The 26,451-nt window shown below is 39.1% G+C and overlaps 1 protein-coding gene across 4 annotated transcripts in view; it reads left to right on the top strand.

Annotated features, from left to right (window-relative positions):
• LOC134651019 (E3 ubiquitin-protein ligase RBBP6) overlaps nucleotides 1–26,451 on the top strand; it is a 47,093-nt gene that overhangs the window by 7,748 nt on the left and 12,894 nt on the right. For 2 of the 4 annotated variants that reach the window (XM_063505988.1, XM_063505991.1), the window contains 11 exons: nucleotides 417–520; nucleotides 2,001–2,069; nucleotides 3,542–3,661; nucleotides 3,968–4,023; nucleotides 4,264–4,335; nucleotides 4,812–4,882; nucleotides 5,870–5,992; nucleotides 6,877–7,140; nucleotides 10,253–10,342; nucleotides 11,183–11,488; nucleotides 12,181–12,249. In XM_063505988.1, the coding sequence (XP_063362058.1) occupies nucleotides 417–520; nucleotides 2,001–2,069; nucleotides 3,542–3,661; nucleotides 3,968–4,023; nucleotides 4,264–4,335; nucleotides 4,812–4,882; nucleotides 5,870–5,992; nucleotides 6,877–7,140; nucleotides 10,253–10,342; nucleotides 11,183–11,488; nucleotides 12,181–12,249 (1,344 nt within the window). The remainder of the gene's footprint in view (nucleotides 1–416; nucleotides 521–2,000; nucleotides 2,070–3,541; nucleotides 3,662–3,967; nucleotides 4,024–4,263; nucleotides 4,336–4,811; nucleotides 4,883–5,869; nucleotides 5,993–6,876; nucleotides 7,141–10,252; nucleotides 10,343–11,182; nucleotides 11,489–12,180; nucleotides 12,250–26,451) is intronic. The other 2 variants (XM_063505989.1, XM_063505990.1) reach the window with 2 other exon arrangements.

Genomic DNA, 26,451 nt, shown 5'->3' with positions numbered 1-26,451 from the left:
AGCTTATGCGGATGCGGATGTCGAATAAGTCGGTACAGGAACGTCTTAGCGGCGGCGTAAGTGCTAGGTAATTTCGACATTACCTATAACGAAATCGTCTAGATCCAGAAAAGTCGGCTAAGTTACTGTTTATTAAATACAACGCACCTATATTCTTGCTCAAATACTAAACGTTTCGTTTTTTTTTAAATAAAAAAATACTAAAATTGTAATATTTGACGTTTTCTAAGTACCTAATCTTGACATCCGCATCCGCATCCGCGAATGTCAAAAAATCTGCATCCGCAACATCCCTGGACTCGGTGACGTACTAAAAGCAAAGAAGTGCATGCACTTCTCTGAGGTGCGGACACATTTTGTTCGAGATGTCGTCTCTTGTATATACCTCAATGGTTTGTAAATTGTGAATGTTTTAGGTTTTTGCGTAACTCGGTGTCGGCGTTCCGCAACCAGACGGGCTACAGCCGGCGCGCGCCGCACCGCCCGGCGCAAGCGCCGCCGCCCCTCGTACACCATCTAGGTAACATTCAATAGTAGTTTGTGTTACAAGGGATCAAAATGATATATTTCCGTCAAGGGCGTACATTGAATCCTGAGCGTAATGAGGGATTCAAGTGTTAACGCCCAAGACGAAATAATTTTGATACCGTGTGACACATACTGCTTTTCACATCAACTATATATGAGGAAAATAAAAAAATCTTAGTGTTGACACAATCTGATGCTTAAATAGATTATTTAAGCTAAAAAAATAATGTGCAATTTTTTTTTAAATAGTGTGCTAGAACAGAAAAGGGCCACTTTGATCCCTCATAGCAGGGAGGAAAAGTGCCACTTTGACCCCTCCTAGCAGGGAAGAAAAAGCTCTTTTCTGAATAGGAGGTGTGAAAAAATATTATACATTTACATTTAAAAGTTGCTTGTCTTAGGGCCAGTCGCACCATCCGCACTTGACGGAATGATCAACGTCACCCGGCGCGCCGCGGCGGTTTACTATAAAACTGTCCATACAATAAAATTTAGCGAACTCTAACGATGGCAAACAGTTTGGTGCGACCGACCCTAAAGGGGCCCATAACACAATTAACAGTCTGCCGACGGTATCGGCCTGTCAGTTAGCACAAAAATTTGACAGTTCCGAACAACTGACAGGCCGATACCTTCCGGCGGACTGTTAATCAGTGGGCCCCTTTAGGGCTCATTTAGACGGCGCGCGAACTCGTATACGATTTTAGTTACATTGCGGACCATTGAGGTGACATCAATTCAGCCGACCGATCAAATGACTCAATGTAATGAAACTCGCATGCGAGTTCTCACACCGTCTAAATGAGCCCTTAGGCTAGAACGCTAGGTCATGCATTATATTTTGCTATGAAACTGTTCCATTGTGCTAGATAAATATTTTTACAGTACATATGAGGCTACTTTTCCGCACTAGTGCGTAAAATAGCACTTTTCGTGCGTATGTCGAATCTTTAAAGTGCCATATGTACTGTAAAACGTTGTTCGATACACGTGCGAATAGGTAATTCACAACTCGTGTCGATTTAAAACACTCCCTTCGGTCGTGTTTTAATTTATCGCCACTCGTTTCGAATTTCCTCTTTTTCGCACTTGTATCGAAAATAACTATTACAGTACATATGGTCCTATTTTCCCGCACTAGTACGTAAAATAGCACTTTTCGTGCGATGTCAAAAGTTTAAAGGGCCATATGTACTGTAAAACGTTGTACGATACACGCGCGAATAGGTAATTCGCCACTCGTTTCGAATTTTCTCTTTTTTGCACTTGTATCGTAAATAACTAATTTTACACGCAATTATTTTATACCCAAAAAATGGGATGAGTATAGTTTTTTGGTTTTATTTGCTGACAAATTGAGTTTGCCAGACTAATTTCTAAGAAATTATTATAGAAAGATTATCATTTTCCAAACAGGCATAAAATTAGTAGTTCTAGTATGTAACTTTTATAAAAATACAAAATGTCCACAGAACAACCACCACCGGTGGTGCCAATGCAGCAACCGCCGAACGGCCCGCCGCCGCCGCTGGCCAACAACGGTGAGCACGCACATTTATCCAGTACCTACCCAGACAAAATATACTGGTCGCACATTCTTGTAAGGACTTGCATTAACACATTCATTGCCACCCAGCCAAACAAGACATCCGCGCCAGGCCACAAAAATTTCGTCATATAAAGCTAGTACCACGTACCACCTAAAGTACCACGATCCCGACTATCGGGTCGTCCGGCCTGGGACTCATAAAATACCATAAAATACCCGATAGTCGGGTTTTCGGCACTGAATGTGTTAAGGTACCGTAGGTTCAGAGTGCGGAGTTTTTGAAAAATAATACCGTTTTTTTAGATCACAATACGGTTGGCAAAAATTTAAATAGGAATCTTGAGGATTTTTTCAAGTGGGGTCATCGATTTTAAACTTTTTACTTTAGCTCTATAGAATTCAAATCACGAACATAGGTCTAAAACGCACTTTAAGAATTTGTAACATCTATGTACGAAAGCTAAAAAAATAAAAGAATGGCTTCTAAAAATGCGCAATTTAGGTTTTTGAGGGATCTCATCGATTACTTTTTTTGTATTAAAATTCAAAAAACATGATATCCGAGGTCCCGAGCACGCACATCCATCTCGCTCATGCTTACGCTCAGTGAGAGTGAGAGAGGAACACGAACCTTCGGGCCTTATATTTAAATAAAATTAAAAAAATTCTTTATCCATAAGAACTAAGTATCTTTTGTTTGGGTAGTGACACATCTTTGATTGTCTTATAAAGGTAAATGGTGGATGGATTGATTAAATTTAGGTGTTTTGAGCATCATTGCAAACAGCAGGGTGTTATATGTTTGAAGTTTAGTGTCTTATGCATACGTATTTGTCTATGGCATAGTAGTTTAGTTAGAATGGTTTTGTCGCATGTTACGGCAGCAGGGTATCGGTGCACGTTAAAAATAAAAATTTGTATGAAATTGCACCTTAATTTCAATAATTAATGATTCATACAAAACCAAAGCGGCAATAGTTTTCCGCCACTCATTTGGAGGACCCAATTTGGACGCAAGTTTATTGCTATAGTTGATATTTTTTATTTCATCTCGTTTAGTTTAAGTGCATTTCGTCTCTAAGAAAAATGGACAAATGTATAAAAAATGTGTTACATCGGATGTATCAACGCAACTTGCATGTGAATTCACGAGTGATGTGCCTTGCATTCATGGACTCTAAATACTTCAAAATAATCCTTTGTGATACCTTTATTTTTTATCTATAGGATGAAATATGTTATGCAACTGAGTTATGGTGCCTGTCCTATTAGTTCAGAGGTACAAAATGGATGCAGCCGTATTTGAGTTATTAAGCGAATACGCGTCAAGAACATCACAAGTAATTCCAGTTCCTAAAAAATATCAACTATACATTTAAAAATTAAATTAGTGAAATGAGTCTTGAACGCTCGTCGTTAAGTACGACGGTGCACACGCGCCTGACTAGCTGTAACATGTGGTAGATGTGGGCGGGCACTCGTCGGACGGCTCGTCGGACAACATCACCGTGCTGGTGCCGCCGCGCTACACGCACCGGCGCACGCGCCGCCCAGGCGACGCCCCAAGGCCGCGCAACAGACACGGTACTGCCGACCGACCACCCTGTCTGTTCAAAGTGTCCATGTCCAGTGTCTGTCTACTCAGCGGGAGCTCTCGATTGACACATATTGCGTCGGAATGTTTCATTTGTCTCGAACTTGATTTGTTATTAATGCAAAATTTAGTTTTAAATTGAGATTTTTGGGTCATCAAGTTCATTGTTAATCATGAGTCAATTTCTTGACAACATTTTTAGTGTTGTCTATAAAAACTAATGCAAAATCGACGCGTTTTTCATTGTTAATTTAAAACGGGAGATTTAATTTATCTCAATATCTCTGTTGCTTCAGGACCGCCAGTTTTGAAACCTCCTGGCATGGATGAACCTCCCAACATGCCAATGAATGTAAGTATCACTGATTTGACACCAGGTCAACTTTTTTTTTGTTGCATTTGCAATATCAGCCCCCTAATCACTACTTCTTTTGTGAAATTGTATAGTGTTTGTTATACTTAAAAAAATATTTATTTAAAGGGCTGATTTCCACACTAAAGGGCGACCCTCATTATTGTTTTTCTAATGTTTTTTGTTGTACCGATGATTCACAGAATCCAATGTGTGCTAAATTTGTATTGCTTTCACTAGGTACCCCGAGTTGACGAGCAGCGTGCTAGCACTCCTACTATTGATGAAGGAAGAGATCCCATGGCATCTCAGGTAAAATTATTTACAAGATAACACATTTTAAAGACATTAATGGGTCCTGATTATACGTCAAATTGTGTTGTAAAAAGCACATGTCCCTAAAAAAATATATTGAGGTTTCTTTGATTTTATTTTCTACTAGCTTTTTCCCGCGACTTCGTCTGCGTGGATTTAGTAATTTGGGTAGCTTATTTTTTATCCAATGTGCTTTTTATCGATTTCCTATACAAACCCCCCCCCCCTCCCCTTTTCACCCCCTTAAAGGATGATTTCTGGGATAAAAGCTACCCTATGTCCTTTCCCGGGACTCAAACTATCTCTACCAAATTTCAACTAAATCGGTTCAGCGGTTTTAGCGTGAAGAAGTAACAGACAGACAGACAGACAGACAGACAGACGGACACACTTTCGCATTTATGGTACTTATGGATTTTACTTTATGATTACCTACTATGATCACCATAGTTAATTTTTTTATGTTGTTGCAGGGATCGTTTAACCGTGGTGCGCCGCCACCGTTCGTTCCAGGGGTCCCGCCACCAGGACACAGATTTAACGAGTGAGTGTTTCCTGTTAATGTTTTGTTTTGGTTCCAAAGTGCTATAGGTACAACTAGGGAAAGTCTTTATTTATTGCAAAGTGCTGTTGAGTCTAACACCGCTTTTGTTAGACTACTCATTTTAAGTCGTTATAGGTTAACTATCAATTATTAAAGCGCTTAATTAGGCCACAGTAACTTTATATGCAGTTAACGGAGCGGAATATTATCTAGCTTGAGTTAAAGACAATTTTATGGTTACCTAATTTTTGTTATACTTACAGAAATATACGCTAATAAGTTTTTGCGAAAGATTGAATTTTTAAAGTACATAATACATTGAATGCTTACCGACCGTACTTAATTCCAAATTATCGTATTGTTATCTGTATAGTCGTACTTGCAAAGTTTTAAAACGATACGGCTATTAGTAGCAGGTAGGTTAGAATCCACTTGTAAGATTGTATGAAGTACCGTCACCCGGGGTTAATAGGGCCACCCCATCCATGGGGTTAATAGGGACAAAGATTTAAATTACCTGTCAATTCCTTAATAAGTACCCACACGATTTGTATCATACAAAATCTACTATTACTTTCAATTTAAGGATATATTTAGTGTGAGTATTTTTTTAAAGAAATCGACAGGTTTCACATTTTAAGTTTTGTCCCTATTCACTCCGGCCATCCCTATTCACCCCGGTTGACGGTACCATCGTCTGTTACTAGGGAAGTTAATATAAACATGTGTCAACATTGGATTGTACTATTGCTTTGTTTTGATTTGTATGTACTAATTTTATTTTACTTTATATGTTGATATTCAGTTCTATTCTTATTATTCTAAAAAAAAAAAACGATCATCATACGACAAGTAGTACAAGCTGAAATGTATGTATATTTTACCTGTATGAAAATTGTATATTGAGATAAATAAACTAAACTAAACTAGTTTAGAAAATTAATATTGGCGGTGAAAGGGTTAACTAATGAGTGTGAGTGTGTGCAGCCCGGGGTACGGGCGCGGGCGCGGGCCGGCGCGCCGCGGGGCGCCGGGCCGGCCGCCCTACGAGCGCTTCCCGCCGGAGCCCTACCAGCCGCCGCCGCCCGGCATCAAGGACGAGCCCAACGGGTAACTACCACAACCACACACACACTCCCACAGTCTCATTCACACCTGCCAGTTCTATCTAAACGGACTTGTCTGCCCGCTGGGGTAAGTAGGGACGACGGAGCGAATAGGGCTATCGATCCGGAATGACGTTTATCTGATCATTTCCGAAAAGCATACGACATTAATCATGCGATTAAAAAGAGTAGATTTTGCATGATACAATTTGTGTGCGTAGTTTTTAAGAAACTTATCAGGTAAATCGCGTTTCCCGGTTTTTATCCCTATTCACCCCGCCATTCCTATTCACCTCGGTTGACGGTAATCCGAAATCAGCATAATCGGTAAACTTTTTTTAAAAGCTTGATAATCCCCAGTAAACTCGTTAGGTGTGAATTATGCTGTATTTCATTGAATAATTGTGTTTGACAGTTAGTATTATTCCGATAATACTATCAATAATACTTACTATCACGTTATTCAAGTTCATCAAATCATCAGTAATCATTGTGGTCATTGCCGATGAATTATATGTCATTATGAGCATAGCTTTTCAGTTATTGAAATTAGGTTAAAAGATTCTTAGATTATTTATGTTACATAAATTGACAGTTTACTCGGCGATACCGTACACTATTTAAAATCCATCAATCTTCTTTGAGAATCGAAATTACATTTGACGTCCCGAATATTTAATTTGCAAACGAGACCCGTCGATTTTCTGTCCCCTCCCCACCGTTTTTACTCGAGTTATCCCCGCGGGTCATCGACTCGACCGCGAGCCCACAGAACAAAAGATAGCCGCGCGTTTCTATTTAAAAAAAAATAAAGAAGGGAAGGACACCCGTAAAAATCCGGGCGACCCGCGAGGAGAGCGAAGGCGCTGACGTCGTTTTGTTCTGTAGGCACGGCGAGGACCCGCTCGAGGCGTTCAACCGGATGATCCGAGAGAAGGAGATGCGGGCGGCGCGGCGCGAGGTGTCGCGGCGGCGCGGGCCGAGCGCCTCGCCGCCGCCGCGGCGCCGCCCGCCCACCGCCTCCCCGCCGCCGCGGCGCCGCCCGCCCACCGCCTCGCCGCCGCCTCGCTCCCGCTCCCCGCGCAGCCCCCGCAGCCCGCGCAGCCCCCGCAGCCCCCGAGTGCGCCCGCCCAGCCGCCACCGGTACTCTAGGTGCGTGCCGTGTGCATGATCGTGTACCTCGACGTCGCCGCATGCTTCTCGCTGACTCTTCGCCGTCGGACCCCGTGGAGGAGTTAGGGTTGCCAGATGGTCGGGATTCGGTGGGATTCTCCCGATTTTTAGCATGTGTTCCCGATTCCCGACAAAGTGAAAAGTGTCCCGAAAAACAGCATCACGTTATAAAACAATAATTTCAAGTTCTGAACTGTCGTCGAGCGAACCAGCGACCCGCGTCGAGCCCGTCAGCGCGCGCGCGGGGCGCGCGTGGCTAGATTGGGCAGAGCAGCTGACGTAGTGCCAATAATGTAAAATATTGTTGTTTTTAATACAATTAATTTAATTTGAATGGTTCATTTTCCCGACTTGAGGCCCAAAATCCCGAAAAATTGATATTTTTCCCGATAATAGCGCCTTTCGATCTGGCAACCCTAGGAGGAGTTCAGCCGGCCCCGGGTGGTGGTGTCCGCCCGCATGCTTTGCGCTTTAGCCTCGGTCGTTCGTGTCCCCGTGGTCCTATCGTTCTGTAGTCTGCTTTTGTATCATCGTTAGTTCTTTAACCTCTCTAGATAAGTTCACTAATATGCCGAGGCCTATTCCGGCAGCGTATTCTTGCATGTTGTACGTACACGTTTATAATGTTAATTGTGGTGGTTGCCTAGCTAGTATCTTTTCCGCCTGATCTATCCCATAATTCCCATATGAGGAGTGTCTTTTCAAAAGGGTTTATTTTTTTCTTAGCGGTACTTCTAGAGAGAACCTTGCTCAAGAAAACTTAAGGTCCAATTTAGAAATAGATTCCCAGAAAAAATAAACCCTTTTGAAAAGACACTCCTCATATATAGTCATTCCTCTAGTTCCCATTTATCTTAAATATATAAATAAATTTAAAGTCGAAAGTCTCAAAAAATATAAATACCTCCGCGCTTGTTTTTTTTACCACCGACGAATATAATGGGTTGCACATAACGTGTCTATCTGCGTATTTGTATTTTATAATATATGTTTTCTATCAAGTATTCGAAAAATCTCTATCGAGAGTATTCTTCATTCGTTTTCACTTATAAATATTTATATTTGGTAAAAATCGGGTTAGTTTGAAAATGGTTGTTAGTTGATGAAGGGATCTTGTCATCCTGCTACTTAAATGACAGAACATGCTGACAGCTGAAACAGAGACATGGAATCTGCTCTCAAAGCTATTGATAAATTTATTTCTCTTGTTTCTTTAGTGTAAATATTAAATCTGCTGATATCTTATGGATATATATGAACTACATCATTAGTCCGCACCTAGTAAAACTAGTAAAGCATATATAATTCAGCAATCTTTTATATAATTTTACAGTTATTTGAAGGTTAATTTCTCTCTCACAATAAAACACTATTTTCAAAAACTTAATCGCATGAATAAAAATTTTTTTTTAGACTGCACTCATGTTTATGTTATGTTCCTGTTATCCGTATTAAAATTTTAAAGCTCGCTTGCATATTAGTAGTGGAAGTAGTGGGATTATTTTGCGAATATTAATCCCTCGAGCCCCATCAACTCTTAGAAATATAAAGCGCTTGATACACCTTACTTAACCTTTTGGACGCCAATGACCGATATATCCGCACCGTAGTTTCAACGCCAAAGACCGATTAATCGGTCACAGACCACAGAGCAAGATCGACCTACGTGCATATACATAAAGTTCAACTTCAATGATGAGTTTTGACACTTCAATGATGTGGCGTCTGAGTTACAGCTTTTTGTGTTTGACACCAATCCTAAATTAGTTAGTACTATGTGTATTTGTGTAACCGTGTTTAGAAAGTAAGCATTCTTAAAAGTAACGTATTAAGTGTAGTTTGACTGCACTACTTTGAGGATGCTAGTTGAAACGACTGAATTAACTTGTCAATTCCCACTGTGACGTCACCCATAAGCGTTGTGGCTCATATATGAGCCGTGGGAGTCAACAGATTAAGTAAGATGTATCAAGGCCTTAAGTCCCAGGTAGGTTACTCGATATCGCGTCCACGGTATAGGTAGTAGAAATTTTCTGAGATGATATTTTTCGGCTCAGGCCCTAATCTGTTAAACAAAAGCCTGTTTATTCTATGCAGAATCGTCTTCGGCACGTGCGAACACAACAATGTCGTTTAATAAGCAACTAAAGTAAAAAGTATTAAGGTTCAAATTTATGTGACAGCTCATTCGGAAAACAATCAATCACCCGTAATCAGGTCGTTTTTTGGAGAAAACAAAACGTGTTAGCTCCGAATGGGCTGTTCATGAATTTGAACTACATACACTTATGGACAAATGTATTATTTATTATCTTAATATTATCATTATTTATTAATTCCTAATTTTTAAATGACTTTGTCCAGGACTGACGTCCACTTTGGACTGTAATCCAGGAAGGAAACTTTTTTTGTGTACCCTTTAATTTGTCCATGAGTATATATGTCGCAGGGAAATGATCAAAACAGAGATTTGAACAAATCTCTAAGGGATATGATCAAATCACGCAGGATGTTAAAATGGCGAATCCATATCATCATTTCCCTAGAAAAATTCAGTCATTTGACCAAATCACTGACTCTGTTTAGTGAAAAGACAAAATCGGCCTATAAACTCGAAACGCTTTTTCATTTCACTAGATTTGTTTAGGGATTTGACAAAATCCCGAACCACGACAGTAAGTTGACGAAACGAACTCAAAAAGTCAACTAGTTTTATCATTTCGCTAAACAGGTTTAGTGAAATGATAAAGTCTCAACTGGAAGATATATGGTGATTTGATTAAATCTCTGAACTTTTTCTAGGGAAATGATGATATGGATTCGCCATTTTAACATCCTGCGTGATTTGATCATATCCCTTAGAGATTTGATCAAATCTCTGTTTTGATCATTTCCCTGCGACATATATAAATATAATGGTAAAATTGGTTTTTAAACGCCTTTTGTTTAACAAAGGGAAGCTCAAGAAATCACCTCAGTAAATTCCAACTATACTCGAGTCGAGGGGATAAATGAATGTAAATAAAACGCTACCATCAATAAGGTCATTAGACATGAGTGTGAAGTACTTACATTGATTTGTATCGCCCAGGTCGCGCTCGCTCTCGCGCGGTCGCCTGCGCCGCTCGCCGTGGTCGCCGCGCCGGCGCCGCACTCGCGACCGGTCTCTGTCCCTGACGAGGTAAGCTTACACTTGCTATCTGGCGCTACCCTTCGATCAACACGGGCTTCCGACACGTCGGAAGGGATAGGCCCAAACAATATCTTAACATACAAATCATTCTGCCATTTTTCGCGGGGGGAACGTGCACACAGTCGCACTTCTCACACACTTACGTACAAAATCCAATGACGACACAAATACATAGAAATTAACACACTACACAAAAATCTTGCACACCTCGATCTGTTTTTGTGTACGGACGAGTCACAAGTGTCACAAAACGCACACTAACACATTTTCGTCAAAGAATTTTATTGTTTTCTGAGAGATGAGAAGTCGGATTTGTCGCTCGACCGATCCGCAATTTGTACTGGGCGAGCAAAATCGATAAATCCGGCAATTACAAGAGACTAAAATATAATAATTGTGTTTAAATGTAATTAAACCGACCTCTTTTTACAACAAAAAACCGAGCAATTAGGCATTTTTTCTGCTGCTGCGTTCACTCGCGCGACTGGACTAGGGTCTAGTTAAAAATCCGAGCGCAACTAGTTTTATTACCCGCGCTAGATCAGTTGATCTTGTACCTAGGCAGAGGGGAAATAGTGCGAATGCCGCATCCCTTCCGTGTTGATCGAAGGCGCTACCTATTGATTGCCATGAGATGAACAAGCCTAGAGCAGTTTTGCACGGTTGTCACAATGAAGTTGTTTGAGCAAGTTTAATTTAGTAGTTGTGATGGTGTAGCTATCATGATGAAAAATATTTAATAAAGAAACCTCTAAACAGCAAAGTACGCACGTACCGTAACATTTGTTGATGTTGGAGCGTTTATCAAGACTCACGTTATTGTCCCAGGTCGCCATCCCCTCGCCGCCGGCACCGCTCGCCGCTGCGGTACCGCTCGCCGCTGCGCTCGCCGCCCCGCTCGCCGCTCCGCTCGCCGCTGCGGTCCCCGCCGCGCTCGCCGCTCCGGTCGCCGCCCCGATCCCCGCACCGCACCCCGCTCCGCTCGCCGCACCGCACCCCGCTCCGCTCGCCGCACCGCACCCCGCTCCGCTCGCCGCACCGCTCGCCGCACCGCTCGCCGCTGCGTTCGCCGATGCGCTCGCCTCGTAGGTCGGCGATGCGATCGCCGCCGCCTAGAGCGATGTCACCTCATCGGTAAATATTGCGTTATTTTAAGTTATACAGAGACCTAGAATAAGTAGAACACAGTAGTTAGACAGTAGAATAAGTTTTTGTCAAAAATTTCATTTTTGGTACAAGCAAGTTAATCGCTGACTGTACTTTTCTTACGACAGACAACTAATACTCATCGAGACAATTCTAAAAACCCCTAACACAATTAGGTTGCGTTGTTTCATTACAGAGTTCCTATGGCCACCTCCTGTCTCCATCATCAGATCAGCTTGATGGTACCATAATATTGCATTGTCACCCGACCTACATGTGTATGCAAAATTTCAGCTCAATCGGAAACCGGGAAGTGGATAAAATTTAACTTGCAAGATTCCATTACATAGTTAGTTACATACAGGTCGACCTAATAAAAGCTTGTTAAAAAGGCTGCTAATTGTATTCAAACTATGGTTTTGTATTTATTTAAGTTCCGATTCCGAAAAACTCCGGTACGCTCGGGCCCGAACCCAGGACCACCGGCTTGGAAGCCGCACGCTTTGCTAGCTATGTACTAAAGTCTATTTTTTTATTCCGTAGACTGAAATGACATTTCAGAGTATGAACATCATGTGTCATCTCATACTATGAAATGTCATTTTAGTCTACCGAATAAAAAAATAGACTTTATGTAGCTCCATTAAATGTCACATATTAATGTTAGTTATTTGTTGTAGGTATCCCGGATTATACGACGAGCTGCTGTCGCCGCCGCGCCGAAACGTTGAGCCGCCGTACGGACCCAGGTACGATTGTAAAAGTCTAGATAGTGTCGACATGCGCCCTTTACCGTCCTATATCAACATGTGTATACTATATAACGTTATGAAATTGCCCTGCGGATTGAACCTGAGTTCGCGAAGTGCGTAGGCTTGCGTTTTATTTCGGACAACTGACGTCAAGCTAATTTAAGCGTTGTTTTTCTTCACAAATCTGCTACAAACAGCGATTGCCGTATATCGCTATTGATTTAAAAGGCGAGCATCACGACGAGCACGTATGAGCGGAGACGGCGGTTCGCAGCGCGACGTATATCAACGATCAACATGATCTACGGGTGACGGCGGAAGGCGAGCGACTTGATTTATCAAAACGTTATAATATAAGAGTTAAGACTGTTAATGCTAAGTTTTATTATAAGATTATATTATTACATGTATACATTATATTGTATAAGAATATGTGTCCATGTTTCAATGATCTGTGATATTTTCTGCTGTGATGCACGTTACAAAAGTTTCTAATCGTGTAATCGTATTTATATAAAATAAGAAAAATGTTATGTGATGTTAGCGCACAAATGAATCGATAAAAGGAACTAGCCCGAGTTGGCGCTTGTTTTAGCCTGAATAATATAAAAAATACTATATTTGTGTTGAATTTTGAGGCCATTTGTACACTCCATGTCATTTTAGTGAGATTTAAGGAGTTAATAGATAATTTTTCATCGACACAATTTTATAATCGCAGTTTTACTGTACCTGGAAACAGTTTCATTGAAAGATTGTAAATTGTAGAAGGGGCAGAAGCCTCTTATTAGATCGAGCCTTAACCCTACTAATACAAATTACAAGCTGATCATGAAACGGGTACCTGTTATACCTATTCATTGTATGAAATGGATTTAATAATTCTGTTATTAATTCTTAAAATTATTTTATTTATACTTGTTATTGTTTTAGTCTGGATTAAGTTAATTTTAAGTTGCGACAGGAATGACCCATACAACTATCGGTTATTTCGGTCTTAATCTGTAATCTCCATCCCTGAACATATGTACCTTTGTCCGTTTAGTTAGATTTATATTTAATTTGAGTACCAACACCAACGTTTTGTTTTTAATTACCTACTTCCCTTTTAGTACTTTTGATGTACATATTATATCGACTTATTTAAGTGTTAAAATATTGTTGTGTGTGGCGCACCAATACTGGCTGCCCACAACCCGTCTACATGTCTGCTAATTTATATTGAATTGAATGATACGCGGAGTTATGGATGAGTACTTATTTATAATGAAAGATTATTTACAACAATAGGATTAATAAATAAAGATTTAGGCGTCCGTGTACATGGAAAATTTAGTTATGTCAGAGTGACATCACTGACACGTTGACGGAGACATGTAGACGGGTTGTGGGCAGCCAGTATTGATGCGCCACATGTGGAATCAAGATGAAAAAGATGTATGCTCTCTCACTTATTAACTGTTTTACGTAACTTTTAATTGATCACCACAACCTACAGGGACGCAAAGAACTAATAGTTCGAATGCAGGTATATACAGGGTGCCCAGTAATTAATAGATAACCTTCTAACCACTGACAGGGCACCTTAGGCTGGTCCAGAAAATGCACTTATAGGTCTAGTAAAAGTTTCGTGGTTTTCGAGATAATCGCAGTTTTCTAAATTTGAAGTATGGTGCTAGCTATTAAAAAAGACAGAAAAGTTCGATTATCTCGAAAACCACGAAACTTTTACTAGACCTATAAGTGCATTTTCTGGTCCAGCCTAAGGTGCCCTGTTGGTGGTTAGATGGTTATCCACTAATTACTGGGCACCCTGTATATTGCTGACTCAACCTAACAAATAGTTACGTCCCTGACGCTTACTAAGTTGAGCGAATGGTTGTTTCATATATAATATACAAATAATTGACCTATAAAATATGTAATTTTTAGCATGGTCCTTGTTGGACATCATGTACTTCGGTATATATATATATATATATATGTTCGCAGGAGAATTGAGGTGATTGATTCCACACAGAGCTACATGGAGTACTTATACAAAAAAGGTAGGAAGTCAATGAACGAATGAGTGAATGTGAAGTGCACGATATTGGAGGCAGTAAATGCATAAACGTGACACCAGTATTGTTGTGGTCACGGACATGGCAAAATGCCATGTAATGACTGTGAAATTTGATTTTGGTTTCATAATGTCATGTAATGACTGCCCACTCTTGATATTGGCACAGTATAAATAATAGTTCTACCGTACAGAAAGGCAACTTCCTACAAAACCGAAGTTTGACAGCGATTCAGGGACGAATCATGCTGTCCCTTTCTAATGTATGGCACTATCCCTTTCGGCTATTTAGGGTTTTCAAAATTCAAGTAATTCTCTTCTCTGTGGTCGTGCACGCAAAGGGACGTCAAGTTGTGCCAATATAATACTTATGACAACTATTTTACAAAGTTTTTTTCCACGTGCATTTTATTTTAAGGTGCATGCGTTCTTCCGGAGGGGATACCTATTTTTTGTACGACTAGGTGAATGGATGTACAGACTAAACTATTTTATTTTAATTTTTTGTGACCATATAGGAAATAATGGAAAGATTCGCATGCTTCTGGTAAGCATCCGTAGCTCAGTTGGCCGAAAGGTGGCAAGTTTGAGCCTTGCCAGAGGCGGAGAATTTTACCATTTTTGCAGTCTAAATTTGTTGTAAAATGGTGAGAAAGATGTAGCGAACATGATGTTATACTATTTTACGTGATCGAAAATATCAGTTTATAATGCAGTAGCCTTAGCAGTGTCAAACTGACATATTCGTTAACGTCTGCGTAACTTACTTTCTATATATCTCGCTCACGCTAGCGAATATGTCAGTGTCAAACTGGTGGTAGCCGTACAGTTAATTATCTAAAATATTGCGGTAACCTGATATCCTCTAGAGTCTAGCCGTCCAAAGACCAATAAAAAGGTTTCATATTCAATTCGATCTTGAATTGACTAATCAAAATGAAGCTCTTTTGCACTCCAACAAAACAGCTATTATGTGTGTGGAGAAAACAACATTTGATTGAAGAAGCTATTCGAGTTTTATACCATAAATTATGAAAAAATGCCTCTTACCGTAGTTTTTCTTTGATGATTATCAAGGTCCTACCTTAAACGTCCCAGCAGTGTTGACCGCGTGAAAAACACCTCTTGTTAAGCACGCCGTCATCCTACCTAATAGCTTGCTGCAATGTTGTGTTTTCTCCACACACATAATAGCTGTTTTGTAGGAGTGCAAAATAGCTTCATTATTTGATTGAAGACCTGTTTGTTCTCTGCTGGTGACAAAATGGGCACTAAAATGCTATGTGATCAGTCTTAATAAAACAATTGTATCTATAGAGATCCATTTTTATGTTTGCACAACATTATTATTTTAATTACAACATGGTTATATTATATTATATTTTACTATAATTATTTTAAACAAAATATTTTTATTACTATTTTTAATAGTACTTATTATTTCTTATTTAGAACAGTTGAGATCAAAGTAAAAATTAAAAACAAAAACTTCTAATTCACTAGAAGATTTTAGTGTTCATTAACTATTTATAAAAATAAGGAACAATGATTGCAATCATATTAAATAATGAATTGAATAATAATTAAATTTCTAGTGTTACATTTATACAAGAAATTGTTTTGCCAAATGGTCTACTTGGGTAGGTGTATTTATCTTTTCCACTACCCGACAATAATGTTTCTTAAAAGTTCCCGCACTCCTCCAGTTATCTCTTTTTAATATTTCTTCTATAGGTCGTTGTTCCAAGTAGCTTCTTGAGGCTACTGCTGCTCTAATACTACCTGGAGGGGCATTCATGTCTATTTCTTTAAAAATTGTTCTTATCCATCCTGCTATTTGGGTCCTGGTAGCCGATTTTACTTTCCCTGTAATTGATATAAAGAGACTATTGATCTCTGTATTTTCAGATAGTCTCCTATTCAGGGTTACATTGATAAGTTCTTTTACATGTTTTACTGGGCATAGTCTCAAGTCTGAATGTTGTTTCAATAGCCATCCTGATTGCCTTGCGTTGGCGTTATCTGTTTTTGACCCAAATGTTGGCCACAAAATAAGACTCTTATCAAATTTTTCTATTAGATTCTCTTCTGCTATATCTAGTAGTGATGAAATACTTGATGGAACCCTACAATACGGTGGCGGTATAGTCAAATTTTTCGAGGCGACTAAAGCATAGTGTTCTAAATTCTTGCGGAACCCTAGGGTTCCGCGGAACACACTTAGAGTATGGCTGTAGTAGTGTAAGGTCATGTACTCTTCGACCAGTAGCTAGTAACAAGATGATTGCAGTTCTTCTTGATACTTCAAAAAGTGTTCCTGAATTAGGAGTTTCTTTGAGCCAATTGTATATTATTTCTGTGTCCCAAATTGTTTCTTTTCTCTCTATAGGTCTCATGATTGATATGGCTTTTAGCACTTTTTGCACGAAGAAGTTTTTTGTCAGTTCTTCTGCTGCTGAGTAAGTTATAATTGCTGATTTGTGCAGCAGTATGGTCCTGTAAGCCAAGTGATCCTCAAAATGGAGTTTAGCAAGGAATCTAGCTAGGTCATTTCCATTAGGTGATTTAGGGTCTATATTATTTAGTCTACACCAGGTGGTCCATCTATTGATTGGAGCTTTGTAAGTTGTCAGGGTTGAGTCTCTCCAGCTCTCTCTCAGGAGTTGTCTCTATGATGCAGACCAGTGGGCGACCTGGTCAGCCCACCCCCAAGTTTCCATGCTTGGAGTTTTATGTTGTTCACCTGGGTCGGCGATCTGCCTGTTGTCAAGTCGATTAGGTTGCTGTGTAAGTTCTCCAGCACATATGGTTCTGTTAAGGCTCGTGCCTGTAGGTCTGCTAGCCAGAAACACTGAGTCCACATTGGAGCTAACACTATGAACGTGCCCTTTGCTGTATTCAGATATTGGAGGACTCTTGGAATTAGGTTCGGTGGTGGAAATATCCAGGCCAATTTGTAATTCCAACTCCGACTGAATGCGTCGCAGAAAGCTGCGGACCCATCGCGCGAGTCCCGCTACGACTTTCGCTCTTTCCGACGCGAACAGGTCGATGTCGGGCACACCCCACCTTTCGAATATGGCTTCCACAGCCTGGGGCAACAGGTGCTATTCCGACACTGGTTTGTTCCTTGATAAGCGGTCGGCTATGCCGTTGTCCCTTCCGGGAAGGTATGCCGCTGATAGTGTTATATTTAGATGTTCGGCTAGCACTAGAAGGTTTGATGTCAGTTCTAGTAGGGCTAGGGACCTTGTCCCTCCTTCGTTCCTGATATGTGCTACTAAAGTTCGGTTGTCGCACTGGACTAGTATGTGTGCATTTTTCAGGATCTGACTTTTCCTTTTTATTGCTCCATATACAGCATACATTTCCTTCATGTTGGAGTGCCATGTCTTTTGGTGATTTGTCCAATGTCCTGTTAAGTAGTGGTCGTTGAGATGAGCTCCCCAGCCCGCATCCGCTGCGTCTGTTGTCAAAAAGTGTGTTACTTCTTTTTTTGAACATTGTTGTTGAGCTGGTCCCTATGGCGTTTAGCCACCAGAGTAATTCTTTCTTTGCAGGGGTTGGAACCATTTTCTTTGTTTTGGATTTTTTGTTGAATTTTCTCAAGAATCTCTGCATCTGGCGACAGTGTAGACGAGCTAACAGCGTTGTTATACTGGCAAAGTTTAGGAGGCCAAGTAAGCTCTGTGCTCCTCTTAGAGTAATCCTTCCTGACTTTAAGGTCTTCTGTAATATATCTTTTGTTTTCTTGATTTTTTCTTGTGGCAAAGATTCTTCCTGAGTTTTCCAAACTAGTCCCAAATATTCTATTGTTTGGCTGAGCATTAGGACTGATTTCTTGAAATTTATTTGCCAACCCAGTTCTTTTAAGATCTCTGGGTTGCTAACAGACATTTGTTTTGGTTGACAATTAAAAATTCGTCCAGGTATACAATCGTCCTTATTCCTTTTGCTCGTAGAATTTCTGCTATCCAGTTTGACACTGTTGCAAAGGTCCGTGGGGCGGAACATAGCCCGAACGGCAGAGCCTTTAGTTGCAGAACTTGTTTGTTGTTATTGTTACAGATCCTGAGGAAACGAGGGTGACTTACAGCAATTGGGAGATGAAAGTATGTTTATGACAAGTCTATTTTTGTCATCAGCAGTCGTTTTCCTACAGGAATTTGGAGATGTCTATGGGAGATATCAACTGAAAGTGTTTTGTCGTTATGAACCGATTGAGGCTTCTTAGATCGAATATGGGTCTCATGCTTCCATCTGATTTCTTTCTTAAAAACATTTTCGACATAAATCCTCTGTCCGATGTTGGAGGTATCTCCAGAATTCCTGCGCTTTCAGGTCCTCTATGATCATGGTTATGGTTGGTGATGTCTTAGTTGTGTATTTTTCTATCAAATGCTTGGTAAATTGTATCAGGGGAGGTTTTTGGGTGAATGGTATTCGCCCTTTTGTGATTATATTCATAATTACTGGATTGGCACTTGTGTCGGTATGTGAGCTTTGTGCTTTAAACAGCCTCCTCTGAACGTCTCCGTCTTGGTATAGTCAGGGAGCGTTCAAGTATTACGTAACGAATTTGGGGAGAGGGGGGGGGGGGTCTTGTAAAACGTTACGATGCGTTACAGGGGCGGGAGGGGGGGTTTTGAACTACGCGTTACGTAACATTGTTTTTAATAATATTAACGCGATTAAAACAATAACAAAGGTATTTTAGCGACTTTCCGGTACTTTACGCCACATAATTGTGGCCTTTAGCACAGAATAAATAATAGTACTAAGTACAGAAGACTCACTCTCTAACAAAACACGTCTGTTACGATCACCACAGATATGGCCGCTAGGTGGCGATAGCGCCACGCGCGGCTTATATATGGCTTTCCCCAAAATTGGGGCCGAACGAATGTACTTTTAGCTATTTGTAGCAAAGCGACGAAATCGCGGAGTGAGACACGCTTGCTTGCTTGTTAAAAAATGGTCACTTGGTGGTTACGTAACGTTTTACTAGGTTACAGAAAAACGTTACGGCGCGTTACACGGGGGGGAGGGGGAGTCAAAAATGTCCAAAAAATTGCGTTAGGTAATACTTGAATGCTCCCTCATTTATTTTTGTTAGATTCATCAGATCCGTTTTTCGTGTTTCTGATCCATTGTTTTATTTTTATTTTCTTTCCCAGAATTTTTGTGAGAATAACGGTTAGGCTTTTTGAAATGTTCTCCTTTGTATTGTTTTTCTTTTAAATATGTGGGCTTGTTAAGCCAAATTTGGAGCCCTCTTAGTGATTGGGTTACTGGCAGTAGTTTTTCTTTGTCAAATAGATGTTCTGTACTGGGTGGAATGTTTCTTAAGGTGGCTTTCAGATTGCTGTTCTGCATTTCTTTGAGAATTATTTCTCTTCTTATCTCAATGCATTCTCCCCATTTTTCATATTCATATTCATATTCATATTTATTTATTTTCCACAGATTATTTGCATTATTTTTTCTGAACATTTTTGGACAGGTGAGCCAGGTCCCAGAGTGTCATCATTTTCTAAAATAACGAGTCAGAGTTTAATTAGCTCTGGATTTTTTCTGACCTGGAGTATTTCCTGTAGACCTTGCATTAGTTAGGCCCGCCAAAAGGTTCTCAGTTCCTGCCAAATAATCTTTGGCTGTTCCAAAGTGGAACAGTTCTTCATTTATTTTCAGGTTTTCAAAGCCTGGGATGGCTAAAAATTCATGCAAAGTTTTCTTATATCTCATTCCCTTCCAACCTTGGGTATTAAAATGTTGTAATTCTTTTAATTCTTCCAGTCTCTCCTTCTTTGCTGGCGCTATTATCTTTTTCTCATCAAAGTCAGTGTTTAGTGTACCTAGGTTTATTTTGTTTGAACCCGTTTAACTAAAAATTGGTTTGAGGAACTCGTTCCTGGTATAAGTACTAGATGCTCCATTGTTCGATGCAGCCGGAGCTGTTTTGTCGTTATTCATATTTGTCAAATAATGAGGCAGTTGCGACAAGCAACCTGATATAAACGTCTTTTGCTTTTCCAAAGCCTCAAAGCGACGGTGTGAACTAAATTTTCTACGCTTATTAGATGGAAGCGATGCGGAGTCCTCTTCGCCTTCCGAAGACGAGCGAGAACTCTTATTCTGACCCTCGAAATAATTCGAATTCTGCCGGACCGACCGTTCCTTGTCCGAGGCAACGATCAAAATTTCTACGTCCGACTGGTCAGAAACCTCGCTCTTACCTCGATTTTCTGTTGTATCCTCGTTCATTTCTCTTGAGAAAGTCGAGACAACCCTTTTTAATCACTTTTACTTAAGTATTTGAAATTTTCTAATTACAAAATAAATTTTTCGTCATTCAATATGGCGTAACTCAAATGCTATGAAATTAGGTAGGATGACGGCGTGCTTATCAAGAGGTGTTTTTCACGTGGTCAACACTGCTGGGACGTTTAAGGTAACAAAATCATACAAATACAAAATACAAATACAAATGCATTTATTTCATCATCAAAGAAAAACTACGGTAAGAGGCATTTTTTTCATAATTTATGGTATAAAACTCGAATAGCTTCTTCAATCAAATGTTGTGTTTTCGGAAACACATATAATACTTATGACATGATAACAATTTTACAAGTTTTTTGCCACATGCATTTTATTTTAAGGTGCATGCCTTCTTCCGGGTTGGATACCTATTTTGTACGAGTAAGTGAATGGCTGTACCGACAAATTATTGTATTTAACGTCTTTATATACGTCTTCGATCAAAATCTAATTTAGATACATACTAAACTATTTTATTTTATTTTTTGTGCGGTCCGCTCCGCTCCGCATCCGTAGCTCAGTTGGTAGTAGTGATCGGACTGGTGTCCCGAAAGGTCGCAAGTTTGAGTCTTGCCGGAGGCGGAGAATTTTACCATTTATGCTGTCCAAATTTGTTGTAAAATGGCGAGAAAGATCAAAGATGTAGCGAACGCGATGTTATACTATTTTACGTGATCGTAATTTTATAATGCATTAGCAGTGTCAAACTGACATATTCGTTAACGTCTGCATAACTTACTTTCTATAAATATATCTCCTTCACGCTAGCGAATATGTCAGTGCCGAACTGGTGGTAGCCGTACAGTTACCTAAAATATTGCGGTAACCTGATATCCTCTAGCCGTCCAAAGACCAATAAAAAGGTTTCATTATTCAATTCGATTCGAGTTTTAATTTTGACATAGAGAAAAAAATACATAGACTGCTCACTCCATACATCAGTTTTGGTACAAAAAGACTATTTCAGTGTCTCATCGAGTAGCGGAACTATCAGTACTGCTACTTGACAATAGATGTATTAGCACCGACCGGAAAGTCTTAAGTTGTTGCGCATTAGACTTTCCGGTCGGTGCTACATCTATTGTCAAGTAGCAGTACTGATAGTTCCGCTACTCGATTCTAGATGTAGACACTGAAATTAATAGTCTTTTTGGTACCAAAACTGATGTATGGAGTGAGTACTCTTGTCTTACTATGTATTATCTATGATTTTGACTAATCAAAATTGTATTTATCATGGCAAGTTTATTTGACGTGTGGGCCTGGGCGGCTAGAGGTTTAGCTACTTATATTTGTTTTATTTCTGGCTTTATTTCTGTTTTTCATTATACATACATACCTATGTGTATATATTGTTGCGCTATTTTAATCTAAGTACTGCATTTGTTGATGTATTAATAGTTTAATTAAACTCTCGAAATGTAAAATAACGAGACTGGCGAAAAATAATGTTATAATTATAACGGACGATAATGTTTGTATGTACCTAGGTTTGTAGGTATTTGCTTTATGCCCGCTTTCTGTTTATTGTACATATTGCAACTTTAGGCGACACGGCCCATAAATCCTACATATTTTAAATGACTATATCATTGTTAAATGTGTAATTGATTTACATATTTTTATTTTTGAAATAGCTTGGGAACTGTGACAGCTGTCATCTCAATACAATATTGCGAGCTTTTGCGTTTTAAAATTATTTTGGTTGTCTTGTTTCTCTTGTATTTCGCTTGTATTTCCGTCTTCTATCAAATAAATAAACAAATTCGAGTGCTACATCATGTCTTTCAAGCTGTAGATTATATTTTAAATGAGAAAAAAATAAAATTAATTTCACCCCATACAAAAAGCTCCACGCCATCACATTTTTAGAGGACAAAAAAGAAGACAACGAAAATATTTTTTATCCATATTGTATGTTGATAAAAACTGTCATCGCACCCAAGCTATTTGAAAAATGCCATGCGCGCTTATTCGACATTGATCGAAAATTATTTTATACAGACCAAGTTTGGTCTCGTGTTCGCAAATCATATTTTATATGTTTTTACTTCGGTATGGTGTCAATATAATTCCATAAATGAATTCGGGATTAATACACGTATTTTTTGTTTAATTCCTCTTAGCAATTAAACCGCTGAATTAATTTTATTAAAATTTGGTATAGAGATAGTTTGAGTCCCGTAAGATAGTTTTTATCTCAAAAATCATCCCTTAAAAATGTGAAAAGGGAGGTAGAAGTGTGTATGGGAAACAATAACCGTAGAACCGATTTAGATGAAGTCTACGTCTACACATTTCCTTTAGTTTTTAGTTAAAAATGATACCCAACTTTACTTAGAACCTAAACTTAAAGTTAGGTAATACATAATACCTTGGACGTCGCCGACGCTGAAATTAAATATCAACATGCGTTATGCAAGATTTTTTTCTCTGCTTATTAAATATTCTGAAAAGCCTGCAAACCTTATATTTTAGATCTCGGGAGGCATTAAAATCTTGCGGAGTCCTTTTGCCTGTTGTAAGCGCGTTATGGTAGCTTGCATGTCATGCCTTGTGTGATAAATTTAATATATTTTGTAAATACACAATTATAGTTAACTATACTATGAATCTGCTTACATGATTGTGATATTATTAACTGTGACGAAAACATAATAAACTATTTACATTTCGAAGCTTGAGTTTCATTTGTATTGCTTATTGTTAAGTTAGAATGTAAGTCTTATTTGTATATGATGTTATTGTTACATTTGTAAATCGTTAATTATTGTTAGAATTCTCCAGCGAAACGAATTATTTTTTTATTAAATAAGGCTTATAAAGTGGTCGGCAACGCGCATGGTGGATGTCAAATCCTGGGGTTCCAAGCGTTATTGTGATTGACTGTGTAGCTTTATGATTGTAACAAGCAAATGAATACGATCAGAAGACTATCTGTAATCTGATCAAAATATTATTGCTGTCAAAGAGACGATACCACCATACGACGTCATCGTCCGGTCAGGCATGAAATAGTCGATAGTTTCATCAGATAATAATAAGTAAGTATATACGTATGTAAACAGTTTATTGTACATAAGACAAGTTAAGATACATAGGTACAGGTTAAGTAATGCATGATTTACAGAAGTTTTATATGTACCATTCGAGAATATTGAATTTAATTTAAGATGTTAAATTTCCTTGTGTCCCCTTTCCACAATGAATACGTGGGTAATACCACAGTCTACACTATCTACAGGAATATGAACTTTTTTTCTTAAGTTTTGTTTCTTAGGCCAGTAGGTACAACTACGGAAATTGTATTACAGCTACAAAGAAATATTATTTTTATCACGCTTGCTCATAAAGCGTACCTAAGTAGTATTATTTTTAGCGGGTAGCGCACAGGTTTGACGGGAGTTATAGCTCATTTCATTCCCAAGAGAGTTACTTAACCCTTAAACCATTTGACATTCCTTTCTAGTCCAGATTATCATCATAACTAATAGCCACCTTAATATTAATAAGGCCAGATGACAGCCCATACACTTACAAGGAAACTGTCCGCCTAAGATTTGATTTATTTTGATAGGACATTATTACACAAATTGACTAAGCCCCACAGTAAGCTCAAGAAGGCTTGTGTTGTGGGTACTCAGACAACGATATAAGTACCTTTATGATATATAAATACTCAAATACATAGAAAATACTCACACATAACTGAGGAACAAATTCGTGCTTCGTTTAATATCCATGCTCATCAGTCATCAACTCATCACTGATCACACACACATACCGTGATTTGAACCCAGTACCATCGGCTTAATAGGCAGGGTCACTACCCATTAGGCTAGCTAGACTGGTTGTCGTGTTAAGGAGTAGTCTAAAATAAAAAATAACAGACAGAAGTTTTGTTCCGTTCTTAGATTTTCTGTCTTGGTTTTTTTTGAAAATATTCAAAATGGCGGAAATTGGCGAAAGCAGTTAAGCGCCAGTAGGCACTTAAGACTTTTTGAGTTCGCTGTGATAATAACTCGACGAAGTAAGTATGTATTCTATACTTTTAAATTTTTAAAGCTTATCGCGAGGTCTACAGGTCACAGACAAGTTATAATGAGAACATAAAAAAATGAGCCCGTGTTTTGTTACACTCGTAAATATCGGCTCAAACTCATATTTACCTTTAAAAACCGGACAAGTGGGAGTGTCTGTTATTTTAGACTTCTCTATCATAGATGGCGCTCACGAGGAACCACGCATTTCTAAGGCCAAAAGTAGGAAAAAATGTAATATGAGTTTAGATCAATAACGCCAAAACGGAAAAAAAAAATCTAAATTGAGATCAAAGTATATATGGGTGCAAAGTTCTCGTTCGCAAGGAATCTTGGGATGTAATTAAAGTTCAGGATTTGTCTTGGCTATAGTTTTTATACCAACGAACTAAATTTTAGAAAATAACAGACAAATATGCTATATTAGCCTGTACGTAAAAACTAGCAGTCAAATCCTAAACTTTCTTACATCCCAAGCGATCTCTTATTAGGTAGGTAGGCCGGTAGGTTCATTTTATTATTATGGTATAATTGAGTTTATTGCATACCTAATTATAATTCTCTAATTGCTTTTTGTCGAAGAAAAACATTGCAAGGATTTAAGGAAATCAGAATAATATCAATGAGGCCTAGTTTCTCCTCTAGGTAGGAATGAATATGTGTTGGAATTACAGAGATGCGATTTATTTGAAATACTTCTATTTAAAATGCAAATACAAAATGCAAAATACCTATTTTGTATTTTGCATTTAAATGCCTTTTAGTAAAAAACATTTTGTATTTTATTTGAAATACTTTTCGAGATGTATTTTGCATTTTTAATATTCATTTCAAAATGCAAAATACTTTGTGATTAAGTTTAGCCAACATTACCAGTCAAACAAAATGAAATGAACGAATGACGCTTGTATTGCCGAATTTGACCGATAGAGGCGTCTGCTAGCCATGCGCGCCTTATAGCCGTTTATAGGCGAATTAGACTCTCGCGCGAGCCACGAGACGAGCCGCGAGCCGCGCCACGAGACGCGAGTCCACCGCTTACACTCTCGTTCGGCTTGTCATTCGGTTATAAACCTTATGCCGTGCCGTTAGTGTTTAAATTATATTAGCTCGACGAGCTTGCGAGCCACGAGCCCACCGCTTACACTCGCGTCTCGTGGCGCGGCTCGCGGCTCGTCTCGTGGCTCGCGCGAGAGTCTAAATTGGGGGTTAGACTCACGGCTCGGCTCGCGGCGCGTCTCGTGGCTCGCCTCGACACACTCGCATTCGGCTTGTCATTCGGTTATAAACCGTGCCGTTAGTGTTTAAATTATATTAGCTCGACGAGCTTGCGAGCCACGAGAGTCTAAACCGGCTATTATGTCTGACTAGTGTCAATGTGAAACGAAAATGACGAACATTATCTATTCTATGGCTATTCTCATGATAAATATATACCTAAAATAAATAAAAATATCTGAGATTTGGTCAAAAGGTATTTTATTTTGAAAAAGTATTTTGAAAATACCTATTTTGCATTTAGCATTTGAAATACAAAACGCAAAACTATTTGGTATTTTGCATTTGAAATAGTAAATCTGAAAAGTATTTTGCATTTTGTATTTAAATGCTTTTTTAAAACCATTTTGTACATCTCTGTGGAATTAGCTCTCTTAAAACCAGTGCCAGCACTTATTCTTGGAATTTACCCATGTATCCCGGGCTTCTCCTTTTCAAGTGGGAAAGCGCTAAGAAGAAGGACGGGAATACAAATTAAATTAAAAGGCCCTCTTTAGC

Source organism: Cydia amplana, chromosome 9 (assembly GCF_948474715.1).
Source record: "Cydia amplana chromosome 9, ilCydAmpl1.1, whole genome shotgun sequence".
NCBI lineage: Eukaryota > Metazoa > Arthropoda > Insecta > Lepidoptera > Tortricidae > Cydia > Cydia amplana.
Note: the sequence above shows the minus strand (reverse complement) of the source record. Positions and strands in the feature narration are given on the sequence as shown.